At 38.3% G+C, this 13,738-nt stretch overlaps 1 protein-coding gene across 1 annotated transcript; it reads left to right on the forward strand.

The window, feature by feature from the left end:
- Nucleotides 1-10,333: 10,333 nt before the first annotated feature.
- Nucleotides 10,334-11,269, forward strand: LOC140512859 (olfactory receptor 5P80-like). The gene has a single exon (XM_072622229.1). It carries the CDS (start codon nt 10,334-10,336, stop codon nt 11,267-11,269), a length of 936 nt encoding a protein of 311 aa, XP_072478330.1.
- The last annotated feature ends 2,469 nt before the right edge of the window (nt 11,270-13,738 follow it).

Here is a 13,738-nt window from a genome sequence, read left to right on the forward strand (position 1 = left end):
TATTTAGCAAATAAATCTTTTAAAGTCTTCATCTGTAATATCACCTGGCAGATTTCCAACAAATAACCTACATGGCTGTATATGTTTTCTCGCCAGGCCTCCTCAACAGAGACAAATTTGCTTTAAAGCCCTCCAAGTCCGAGATCTTCTCTTCGCTTCGGCCCGCGAGCCCACCGGGCCAGGGACCCTAGTGGTGGGGCGGCCGGGGCTGTTGCTGGTGGTACGGCGGGCGGTGCTGCCGGCCCCCTCGGGGCTCCCCGCCAATCCTGTGCGGCGGGCTTCGGCCCTCCAGGCATCTTGCCTTTAGGCCCGCCAGGGCTGGACCCGGCTTGGGCCCCGCGTCTCCCGGCAGCGAAGGGGATGGGCCCCCACTCGAGCCCGAAGACAGTGAGGCAGGAGTCGAAGAAGTCAGCTGAGGACCCCGCGGGGGGGGGCGGGGGGAATGGGTGGGGCGCCATGGTCGGGAGGAGCCGGGCCAGGAGGATCCCCCTAGCCTGGAGGCCTTGCAATGCAAGGACTTAAAAAAATTCCCAGAGATCTTTTAAGGCAAAATGCCTTCCACATCCAGAGAAAGAACTATGGAATTCATTCGCAGAATGTAGCAGACGATTTGTTTTGTGTGTGTATTACGGTTTGATTTGTTATAAGATTTCTCCCATTCATTTTAATTCTCCTACACAGCATGACTATAGTGAAAATGTATTTTAATAGTAATGTTTATGTAGAATCTATATAAAATTGTATGCGGTCTCAGGGAAGGAAGGTGGAGATGGGGGGAGGGAAGGGAAAAAAACCTCTAAGTTATAGGGTAGTGATTGTAGAACAATGAAAGTGAATAGAATTAACTAAAAAATAAAAAAAATAAAATCACATTGAAATGTAAAAAAAATGATGTTCAAAGGGTTACATCCCAAATGCTGTGAATATTCACCACTTTGGAACTTTCCAATTACCAAAATGATCTTGCTGAAATTCTTCCTCCTGTCTCTGCAGGATCAGTAATTATAATCACAGTGCTAATTATCCTAATCTCTTCTATATACATCTTCTTCTCTGTCCTGAAGATAACTTCCACTGCAGGGAGATTTAAGGCTTTCCCAACTTGTACCTCCCACCTCCCAGCAGTCACTCTTTTCTATGGGACCTTCATATTCATTTATATGATGCCTAAATCTAGCTACTCTACAGATGAGAATAAAGTGGTGTCTATTTTCTGTACTATAATGATCCCGAGCTGAACCCCTAGATCTACAGTCTAAGGACCAATGAGGTAAAAGGGGCAATGAAGAAGCTGATGAGTAGGAAACATCTTTTTTCATGAATTCAACTCAGTACAACATATAATTACATTCTATATGTCTTAGGCACTATGTTCGGTTTCATGGATGCAAGTACAAAAATGAAACATTCCCTTCCTTTAAGGATTTAATACTCTATTGATATAATGGTTATGATTAAGTGATACCAATTAATGGGTTTTGGAAAGGCAAGTCACTTAATACTCTTTGTCTCAGTTCCTCATGTCTAAAATGAGGTAGAACGAAATGATAAACCCTTCCAGTATTTTTCTAAGAAAATCCCAAATGGTACATGAAGATTTAGATATGATTAAAATGACTGAACAACAAAATTCATTGTGTGTGATGCTTTCTTAGCTCTGCTATCGTCACTGTATCAGATTAGGTATATAATTCCTATTTTTCTGTATTAATCATAGTTTTACTGCTCAGTATTATTTCATATGTTCATAAGATAAAAAATTGTTTGGCCTTTCTTTAATCATGGGTGATCTGCTTCATTTCTAGTTCTTTCTAACCACAAAGCTGGTCCTACAAATACTTTTGTCTATGAAGGGAATTTCTTTTAATCAATGACCATGGATATATTTGCACATAGGTATTGATGTATACCTATAGGTAAACACATGTACACATACATACATACATACATACATATTTATACATACATACATATATATACACACACACATATATAAACATATACTTTCCCTAAGAGATTCTACTCATAATCTTGTTTTTATGTTTGTGCATATCTTTTTTCCTATCTTTCCTAACTACTCTACTTTACTTCTGCCTCCTGCCTTGCTCTCCTTTTACTTAACCTGCCCCTACTCCAGCAGTCTCTCCCTTATGCTCCCATTCCCCTCAATCAAAAGGCCTTTCTATAGCCCCCTTTTTACCTGTTCTCTTACGTTCTCCTCTAAAGATCCCTCCTTCATATACTTCCCCCTCCCTGTTCCCTTAGAGTTTTATTTTTTTTCTAAATTTAGAAGACTTTTATACTCTTCTAGATGAATATATATTTTCATCTCTTAAACTTGTTCCCAATGAAAGTAGGATTCCAGAACTAACAGCCCACCTCCGCCATCTAAATCCTATGCATTGGTTCTTCCTCTTGCACTTCATTTGTATAAGATAATTACTATTTTATCTGTTCTTTAGTGGTTTTACTTTTTGAAGGCATATTATACTCAGGTCTACTGCAGTCTTTCTTATATGCTGCCCAACTACTAATAACAATCTTAGACATACGTTTTACATTTTCTGTACACAAAAGGTAAACATTCTATCCTTATTTAGTCCCTTGTAATTGGGCACTGGTATGTTATCTTATTTAGTATGTTATCTCTTGGCTCTAGTATGCCAAATCTTCTGTTGAGTTCAGGTTTTTTGAAACAGAATCCTAAAAATTTGACAGTTGATCAAATGTCCATTTTTTTTCCCATTCAGAATTGTGCTTAATTTTTCTGGGTATGACATTTTTGACTGGAGATACAATTCCTTTGCTCTTCTGTATATAGTGTTCCAAGAGCTATGATCTTTTAGTGTTGTCAGCACTGGGTCTTGTGTGATTCTAATTGAGACACCATCAAATGTAAATTTTTTTCTTGTGGATAGTAATATTTTATCCTTGATCTGGGGATTTCAGAATTAAATTATAATATTTCTGTGAGTTTTCTTTGTAGGTTCTCTTTCAGGGGCTGATCACTGGATTTTTTCTATTTCTCCTTCCCTCTCTTGTTCTAGTGCTTCAGCACAATTTTCTTTAATGATTTCTTGTGTTATTGTGTCAAGATTCATTTTTCCACCAGAGCTTTGAGGTAGTCTAATTATTCTTATGTTTTCTCTTTCTGATCTGTTCTCTAGATCTGTTCCTTTTCTTATGAGATGTTTCACATTCTCTTTTTTCATTCTTTTTATTTTTTTTAATTTCTTCATTGCCCGGGGCGACTCCCGGGCCTTCGCCTTCTACTTACCTATCCCCGGTCTTCGAACGTCTCTGGACCCTCTCCTGGTTGGGGGAGGGGAATTCCCTCTCCCTGTTGGGGGAGGGGAATAAACAGGCAGAGCACCCGAAAGGAGTTGTAGCCAGCAAGCTTTATTGTGTTTCTTCTCCTCCAGCTCTCGTGGTCATCCCCTTTTATTATCCCCTGTCTCCTCCCCCGTACCTCCCATGGGCGGGCGAGCTCCTCTCAAGTGCCTCCCCGTGGGTGGAGCCAGCCTGTTACCAGGGCCATCCCAGTACCCCACAAGGGGGCAGGTTCGGACCCTCAGGTGTCTCACGGTCCTCACGGGGGACCCCGGGCCAGAGCTGTCCCCCAACACTTCATCTCTTATAACTTCATCGACTTCCCCTTGCTCAATTCTGACTTTCAAGGAGTCATTTTCTTCCTTCAGATTCTAGATCTCCTTTTCTAATTGGTTTGACCTTCCTTTCATTACCTTCTTGTTTTTCTTAAATTATTCTTATTTTTCTTTTTAACTTTTCCTCCATCTCTCTCATTTGATTTTTAAAGTCTTTTTAAAGTTCTCCAATGAATTCTTTTTGAGCAGGTGACCATTTGACATTACAGTTTGGAGTAGAATAGGCTTTCTTTACTTCAGTATCCTTTTCTGAATAAAAATCCTAGTCTTCTCTATTCCCATAATAGCCCTCTGTGGTTGGATTCTTTATCTTTTGCCTGTGCATTTTTTTGGTCATAATTTAGTTTTGATAATCACCTCTAGTCTTGGGGAATGGGATATAGTGCCTCTGGCCTCTAACCCTCTTTAGTTTTTCTCTTTGACCTTGAACTCATATCAAGACCTGTAGCCTCCTGTAATTTGCCTACAGTCGAAGGCTTTCTGCTCTACTGTTTCTGCACTCACTGGATGTGTGCTGATTCCTTCTTGCCTCTGCAGCTCTCCACATCACAGCTGCATTTGGCGTTTCTTGTCAGCACCCTTCCCCAGGTCAGATGCCCAACTCCTGTCACTGTCCTTGGGGGTAAAAGTTCCTGTGACTGTGCAGAGGCAGCCTCTCAAACTAACTAACCGCAGGGCTTGGTGCTTGTTGTTTAAGCAACTTGCCACTAATTGTTATAGTGGACCTAGCCTGGAGGTGTTTACTCTTCACAGGGAGGAAATCTTTTTCTCGAATTTTTCTTCAGGTCTTCTCAGATTGTCCCAAGAGAACTCCTATTCTGCCCCTGCTCTTATCTGTTTTACTGCTCTATGTTTGCCAAGAGGCTCTATTTTATCTCTTTTGTGGAGGAAAATCTTGAGAGCTTGAAATTTTTTGACCTAATTCATCTCCTCATTGAATTTTTATACTACTTTTACCATTTGGCCATTTCTGTTTTTTAAAGGTCTTATTTTCTTCAATAATCTTTTGTGCCTCCATTACCAAACTATTGACTCTTTTTTCATGATTGTCTTGCATCATTCTCATTTCTCTTCCACATTTTTCCTCTGCCACACTTTCTTAATTTTAAAAATCCTTTTGGAGCTCTTCTGTGGCCTGAGACCAATTCATATTTTTCTATGAGTCTTTGCATGTAGGAATTTTGACTTTGTTTTCTTCTGATTGTGTGTTTTAATCTTCCTTGTCACCACAGTGACTCTCTTTGGTCAGAATTTTTTCTGTTGTATGCTCATTTTTGCTTTTCAACTCTTTGATAAAGTGAGGTTCTTCTTCCCAGGGTAGAGTATGCACTGTCCCAAGCTTCAGGGATTTTGTGCTGCTCTTTTCAGATGTACCTGTAGGGATCTGTAAGTTTTCATTTCTTCGAAGGTGGTATGCTCTAAATAGAGGAGCTTACTACTCTCCTGTTCTGTGGTTTGGTTTTTGGTTGACCACAAACACTCTTTTCTGCCCTGTTACTATGATGAGAGTTCCTGTTCTAGTGTGGCCATAAGCTCTGGTGTGCCACTGCTTTTGCTTGTCCTGGGGCTGCTACCCAGGACTATGACACAGATCAAAGAATGGGCAAAGCAACAGAGTCCTGTCCTCAGTGCTTACAAAGAGTCCCTTATAAGACATAAATGGGGATATTATGAGTCAATTAAGTGAGGCATGGTATAGTTTCCTTCTCAGATACAGGCATAAGGGAAGAATTTATGACCAAAAAGTTATAGAGAGTCTTTTGGGATTTCAGGGTCTTCAGCTGACTCACAGCATACATCAACCACACTATGGAAAATTTTTGTGTCACACATTACTTGTGTAACATATTATTTGTGCCCTTATATTCCAGTGAAATTTTATTAGGAGCTTTGAAAAGATTCTCAATATTGCCTTTACACATGGATAACTGTCCTCACTATGAATAGTACCTTTGTTACAGGATCTGCAGTTTCTACTAAGCTGAGTTTCAGAGTTGGTCTTTAAGCTCAGTATTTTACATATATACATATATATATATATGTATATATGTATGTATGTGTGTGTGTATACGTGTGTGTGTGTGTGTGTGTGTGTGTGTGTGTGTGTAATCAGTATGTGTTATGGGCTGTTCAAAATGAATCTGATGAGGTGACGAGGACCAAGTTTCATAGTTAGTGAACATAGGCACAAACACAATTGTCATATGTTGTTCCCAAAACAATTTTTCAGAGCTTTGATGACAGATCAGACTAGGTTAGCTATGCTGCTATTCAATCTAGTTTTTATTTTACTTTTCAAAAATCTTGGATAAACATAGATAGAGAAAAAGTAATGAAGCCCCTTGAGCATTTAGAGACCTTCTCACACAATTTCTTTGTGTGTTTGTAATTTTCCCAATCCTAAAGGATTTCAAAAGGCATTTTAATTATAGTGGTTACATTTGTTGCTGAGGTGCCCAAGGGTTTAATCTCAACAATTATGAAATTCAACATAAGTATGGTGCTACTATGCAAACATAATAACTAGAGCCTAATGTAATCATCTACTTGCATCAATGGGCATCGTTTGGTTTTAATTTAAAATACTTAAATCTAACTATTGATTTGTAGCTCATTTCAGGGAAGTCTGTCTATTCTTCTTGACATGCTAAACGTTATATTGATTTCAGTTTTGTATAGGGCTTTAATGCATCTCTCTCTCTCAATGAGTAAGATTCATTTGTGATTTTTGTCTTGTTTCTGATCATTGTAGTGTCATATATTGTTAAAGATTTGGAAATGAGGCATATGCATAGAGCATTATTACACCATGGTGTTAAGTAAAGTTCTAATCTTTTTCAGGTCATATCATATATCCTGGAACATCAAAACAAGCAGTAAGTATATGATCATATATGACATGGTAAGGAAAACTTAGGGAAAACTATTTTTGTTTACATAAGAGCATCTGTTTCAGTTATTACTTTCACTCCACTTCTCAAATCGAGGTTTTGGGTGAGAAATTCAACAGATATATTTGTTGGTTGATGTAATAGAAAGAGAATTGGACTTGAAGTGAGGAAAACCGAGTTTGAGTCCCACATCTGAATCTTAATGGTTCTGACTATGACCATGGTTATGTGACTGCACCTCTGGGATCCTTAGTTATCTCACCTGTAAAATTAGCATAATAATATCTTCCAAAAATTGTGCGGAGAAAGTAATTTGAGAAATTTAAAATTTCATATTGAGTTATTAGTATTCATGTTGTGTGACTATTTTGATTATAATACCAATATGAATAAGATGTGAGAGTTTCAAATGTGCATTGTTGCCTTCCATTCAACTAATATTTGGATGTGCACTCTCTGCAGGGTGTCCCGTCCTAGCCACTCGGGACAAAAAGAATAAAATGCAGAACAGTCCTTAAAATCAGGGAGTTTACATTCTGTTGGAGAGGATGGGGTGAAATATATACAGAGATATGTAAAGACAAGATAAATTATGGAGGAATAGAGTTTTAGATGCTGGCTTCCTTTAAGTGACCTGCTACCTGAGAAACAAAGGAAGCTTGAAACTCTAAGAAGATGAGCTGAACTAGTTTATTTGGAGCATGGAGGATGGCTTGTGCAAATGGATAGCAATCGAGTTAGAATTCTGGGTCTGGGGAATAGGCAAGCCACTTGACCTAGGGTATAAACATTCCTGAGAGTAAATTGAAATAAATCTGAAGAGGGAGGCTGGATTTACGTAGCATGGGAACATAAATATCAAACTGAGGAATCATCAATTTGTGATTAAGTCAATAAGATATGTGTTCAAGGCTTGAGTAATCAAATGACATGGTCAGCCTGGTGCTTTAGGAAGATCATTTTTGTGGGTTTTTAGAGAACAGTTTAGAAGGGATAGAAACTGCACTTTAAATTAGGAGTCTTTTGCAATGACCTCATTGAGAGGAGACACAAAATTGTGTTAGGAAGGTGACTGTGTTAGTGGACATAAGAATCTACGCGATGTATGTTGTGGATATAGAAGTGGCAAGATGTGGCAACTGACTGGTTCTTAAAGGGAAGATAGAAGGAAAAGTAGAGATTAATTCCAGGATTCCAAACCATGGTATGTTGAAAAAGAGAAGTAAGAAATTATGGAAATCATTTTTTTAATTGAAAGTTGAAGATGATATGAGTCCTCTTTTGAACTTGTTGAGTTTAAAATTCCTTTGAGACATTTATATATTAATGTTCAAATATTGGTGATCTGTATGTTGGAGTTCAGAAGTGAATATATAGAGTTGGGATTCAAATGAATAGCAAAGTTAATGGAAATGTAACCGAAATGACTCATCTTGTAAAATGCCATCCACATTCAGAGAAAGAACTATGCAGTCATAACACAGAATGAAGCAGATTATTTTCTCTTTTGTTATGTCTAATTGTGTTGTGTTTTTCTCATGCTTTTCCCCATTTGTTTTAGTTCTTCTATGCAATATGAGTAATATGAAAATGTATTTAATAAGAATGTATGTGTAGAGCCCACATGAGATTGCATATCATCTTGGTGGTGGGGGCAGAAAATTTAAAACCAATGGAAGTGATTTTTGAAAATTGAAAAAAAATTTGGGGAAAAAATATAAAGAAGAGAAAGTACAGAGAAAGGGGCATGTGTAGGACTGGAATACTGCACAGGGATCATGACCTGGAAAAGGAGGCTGAGGAGGAAATGTCGGACAAGTACAATAGTACTAGCATCAGAGCGTCATGAAAGCTCATGAGGAATAGGTGTTCCACCTTGTCATGTGCTTGATAGAGGCCAAGAATCAATCAATCAATCAGTATTTATTTAGCATAGACTTTTTTCCAGCTACCTTCCAAGGTGCTAATGATACAAATACAAAGTATGTTATAATCCCTATCCCCTAGGAATTTTAATGAAGATTATGAAAATATAATTTACAAATTATAAATTTATTGGTAACTTGGTAGAGAATATTTCCTGTGTGTTGCTGTGCTCAGAAACAAAACTATAATGTGTTAAGATGTGATTAGGAGGAGAGGAAATGGACTAAATAATATTAGATTTTGTTTCCTGAAATGTTATTTTGGAAAGGGAGGAGGTATTATTTGATACCTTGAAAGAATGTCAGGGTCAAATGGAAAATTTCATAAGATTGGACACGTCTGAGTCAATTATTAGGAGAAAGGGGAAAGTCCACAAGTTAAAAAGATTAATAGTTAAAAAGGAGTTTTTCCCTGGAGAAAGCTTAGGGTTGAAATAAGAGACATGGAATTAATGGAACAATGAGAGGAATTGGCCCTGGAGAAAAGAGATTGTTCTCAGAGATTGTTAAAATGAAAATAGGGGGTGATATTGAAGAGTTCTGAACTGTAGAAGTGAAGAGAAAAGGGAGCCCAGAGGGGCAGCCTTTCTTTTGTTAGAAAAGTTGGGCACCAAGTCCTCTCTTGAGAGGAAATGTTGAAGGAGACATTGAAAAATTCACTCAGCATTCTACAAATTTTTGTTTAGTTAAGAAATTATCTTTCTTGTGGTCAGCAATAACGAGAGTCGTGGAAAATAGGCCCATAAAGGAGTGTTATAATCAGTTTCTTCTTAAGCTGAACAGTATCTCAGTATGTTCTGTCTTTCTTATTCGATTGAGAAGAGAAGTAAAATGTGTTTAGAGTTGGGAGTAATAAGAACATTTCAGGAAAAAAGTAATATTTAAGATGAATTATTTTGTTTCAAAGTCAATAGGCATCAATACATGCAAACATTTCAAGATGGTTTAGTCTTTAAAAGATTGTAACATATATACAAGTAAACTTATACTTTCTCTTTGTCTTTTTTTGCATTCTGAAACTATTTTGCTATTGCTCTTTCCTTCCCATATATCTGTCACCGCACCCTTAGCTACCTCTCCTCCTTTTAAGTGATATTTGTACTCAAGCAATAGAAATGAACAGCTTAATTGTGTCAGAGAATGATGTGTCATTCTGTACTTCTAGTCTGTCATGTCTGAAACTGAACAAAAAGATAAACTGAGACAATTCTCTGAGCAAGATGACATTTATTAGCAGGGCATGATGCTTGTCACTAAATTGATCAATGGATTACTTCTATTAATGTCAAAGTCCCTGAGTAAGAGAACAGTTATTTTTTCTTTTATAGATTTTGAGGTGTATAAAACAAAAAACCAAAATAGGGTAGATGATGTCATGGATATAAGGACAACATAATTGGTTACAGAGCTGAGATATAGGGTACAGCATGATTGGTTGAAAGTTTGCTGCTTAGGGCTAGCAATGACTACTCCTATTTTCTCATGAAAATAAGAAATACTCATTATTTGAGTGCAGGTGCAAGTTAGTGTCCCAGATTTTCGAGCATCCTTGATAGACAGATTCATGATGTAGAGAACTCATGCCCCACTCCCTTGCTGTGCATATGTTCCCCAAAGCAGCTAATATCTCCAAGGTTAGAATATATCAGTGATTACCAGGGGATCTGAATTTCTAAAATTAACCCATTACAGACCAGCTGAATCTGAATTCAGCGGCAAAGAACATTAACTTACATAATTATAGGACAAACGGTTGTTTCTTGAATACATCAATAGACATATCTAAATCTTAGTTAAGTATTCTATTTTAATCTCCTTTTCTTCTATTTAGCAGGCAATCTTTCTAAGACAGATGTCTGTCGATAACTGCACTGCTGTGACTGAATTCATTATTTTGGGATTAACAGATGATCCAAGACTACGTGTTATCCTCTTTGTGATATTTCTGGGTGTCTATGCTGTCACCTTAGTTGGTAACCTTAGCATAATCATATTGATCAGAAATAGCTCCCAACTTCATACTCCAATGTATGTTTTCCTCAGCCACTTGGCTTTTGTGGATCTTGGTTATTCCTCTTCTGTCACACCTCTCATGCTCATCAACTTCCTTGTGGAGCAGACCCCAATCCTTCTGGGAGACTGTGTGGCTCAATTTTATTTTGTAGTCATCTTTGGAACTACTGAGTGCTTTATTCTTGCGGTGATGGCTTATGATCGGTATGTGGCCATCTGTAGCCCCCTACTCTACTCCACTAACATGTCTCCTAAGATCTGCACACTGTTATTCATTGCATCCTACCTGGGTGGTTTTTTAAATGCTTGGTCCTTCACTGGTTGCTTATTGAATCTGTCCTTTTGTGGATCCAATGAGATCAATCACTTTTTCTGTGATTATTCACCACTTTTGAAGCTTTCCTACTCCCACAACCATCTTGCTGAAATTCTTCCTGCTGCCTCTTCCGGGTCAATAATTTTGATCACAGCACTAATTATCCTAATCTCTTATGTATACATTCTCTTCTCTGTCCTGAAGATAAGTTCCACTAAAGGAAGATCCAAAGCTTTCTCAACTTGCACCTCCCACCTCACAGCAGTCACTCTCTTCTATGGTACAGTCACATTCATTTATGTAATACCTAAATCTAGTTACTCAACAGATGAGAATAAAGTGGTTTCTGTTTTCTACATGGTAATCATTCCTATGTTGAACCCCCTGATCTACAGTCTAAGGAACAATGAAGTAAAAGGGGCCCTGCGAAAATTCTTGAGTAGGAAACAGCATTTTTAATTATTTCAATTCAATATAACAAGTATTTAAGTACACAGTATGTCCCATGCACTGGTTTATATTTTAGGGATGCAAGGAAAATAAATAAAATATTTTCTTTCTTTAAGGATCTAATATTCTCCTGATGCAATGGTTAGAATTAAGTGACATCAGAAACACAGATTTAGAAAAATATATTTTCATTTTCATAGCTTAATTTGTGAATTTCCATGTTAGTTTCAATGGTCTGAAAATACATACATGGTTCCTGAAACATAGATTTTGCAACTCAGCAAAAGTATATGGGGAAGTGTCTTATTTGTCTTGTCTGTGTCCATGTTTTTCTCTTTTTGGAATACTGCAACACTCGTTTTTTCTTGATTTTGGAGGGGGAATGTTCTTTCCATTTACATTATTATGTTCATTCTGTGTGTTGTGTTCTTGGCTCTACTATTGTGATTCTGATACAGATCAAGTAAATCTTTTCTCTGTTCTTGTATTAATCATATTCATATTTTCTTACAGCATTCATATTTTATGTTCATGTGCCACAATTTGTTTAGCCATTCTTCTGTCACTGGACATCTGCTTTGTTTCCCATTCCTTGCTACCACGAAAGTTGTGATGAAAATATTTTGGTGTATGTGAGGACTTTCTTTTCTCAATGGATACCTGTATGGCATAAAACAACTGGAAAAATGAGTTCTTTTCCCTGTGTGATACCTCTTCATGAGATGTTAGAAGGGAGAGATATTAAAGAAATTTAGGTCATGAAAAAGAAATGAAATAAGTAATCATTTAAAAAATAAAAATTCCATTAATCTGACCCCGTCTTACCAATTTAGGATGGCACTGTACTCTCCTCCCCATAGTGTCCAATCAAGCTGCACTAGACCATCTGCCTTTCCCCTGCACGTGATACAGCACCTTCTATGTCTTTACACTGGCTGTTTCACAGGCTTGAAATGCCTTGATTCCTACTTCTGTCATTTAGTTTTCTGAAATTGCCTGAAAACAACTCAAATACCATTTTGTCCAAAAAGTCTTTCTCAACCTCTTAAACTACTAGTAGTTTCTTCTCTAAATGACCATCCATTTGCTCTACCTGTAATTTGTATGTAACTGGCTATTTACATTATGTCTCTCCCAATAGAATGTGATGTCCTAGCAGGCTGGGACTTATTTTCTTTTGTATTTGAAGTTATAGGATAGAGCCTGGAACATTCTAAGCCCTGAAAATCCTTGTTGACTGACCACCATGTCTCCTCCTCTAGACACCCTCCCTATTTTTCATAATTTTTTAAAAGAATAAGGCCAGACCTCAACATCCTATCCCATTTCTGATGTTATGAAAGCAGAAATCAGTAAAATTATCAGCCTCCTAATTGTGGATCCTACATTTCTCTTAATTCAACCTATTAGTCTTTCTGATTGACATGATGCAGTACTAAAAAATGATTATCTTTCCCTTTTGTTTTTTAATGTTTGCTTTTTTCCAAGCATTAGTTTAACATTTAACTTTAATTACAACTCTGCATTGCTTATTCCATGGTATAATTCTACCTTTTACCCAACATGTCATTGTTTGGAAAATAATCACATTGTAATATTACCTGATCCTAATCAATTTCATAGAATAATTTGAAGAGGGGGAGGAGCCAAGATGGCAGGGTAGAAAGATATACATATGCTAGCTCTGAACCCATAGCCCATAAAATACCTGTAAAGAGGAACTCCCAACAAATTCTGCAGCAGTGGAAGCCACGGGACAACAGAGTGGAGGAGATTTCTGTCCCAGAGAGACCTGAAGGACTGACCCGAGGGGTCCACCATGCACTGGATCTGGAGCAGAGGCCAGCCCTGCCTTGGCTGCGTGGCACCTAGAGGAGCAGATCTGAGCGGGCTTCAGGGATGGAGTCTCCAGTGGCAGAGCTGGTCCCTCCACCCACAGGCACCAAAGGTCAGTGAAAGGGTCTTTTCAGCTCCCCGAGAGAGGAGTGGGGTGTCTCCATAACTCAGGCCCCCTCGGGAGGCAGCAGCAGAGGCAGCAGCAGACAAGGGCTCCCAGAGCATGCAGGAGCCTGGATCCATTGTTGAAGGTCTCCACATAAATCCCCTGAGGGAACTGAGCCCCGTGTGTTGGCCCTGCCTCCACCTGAACACCTGAACTTAATTTCTCACTGAATAGCAGCCCTGCCCCCACCCAAAGCCCTGAGGCTGGGAAGCAGCATTTGAATCTCAGACCCCAAGCACTGGCTGGGTGGATGTGGTGACGAGGTGGGTGTGGAAAGGAAACTCCGAAGTCAAGTAACTGGCTGGAAAAATGCCCAGAAAAGGGAAAAAAAATAAGACCATAGAATGTTACTTTCTTGGTGAACAGATATCTCCTCCCATCCTTTCTGATGAGGAAGAATAATGCCTACCATCAGGGAAAGATATAAACATCAAAGCTTCTGTATCCAAATATCCAAAATAAATATTCAATGGGCT

Source organism: Notamacropus eugenii, chromosome 6 (genome assembly GCF_028372415.1).
Source record: "Notamacropus eugenii isolate mMacEug1 chromosome 6, mMacEug1.pri_v2, whole genome shotgun sequence".
In the NCBI taxonomy this organism is placed as follows: domain Eukaryota; kingdom Metazoa; phylum Chordata; class Mammalia; order Diprotodontia; family Macropodidae; genus Notamacropus; species Notamacropus eugenii.

Excerpts from the sequence above, each read along its gene's own strand:
- LOC140512859 (XM_072622229.1), top strand. The coding sequence starts at position 10,334 with ATGTCTGTCGATAACTGCACTGCTGTGACTGAATTCATTATTTTGGGA.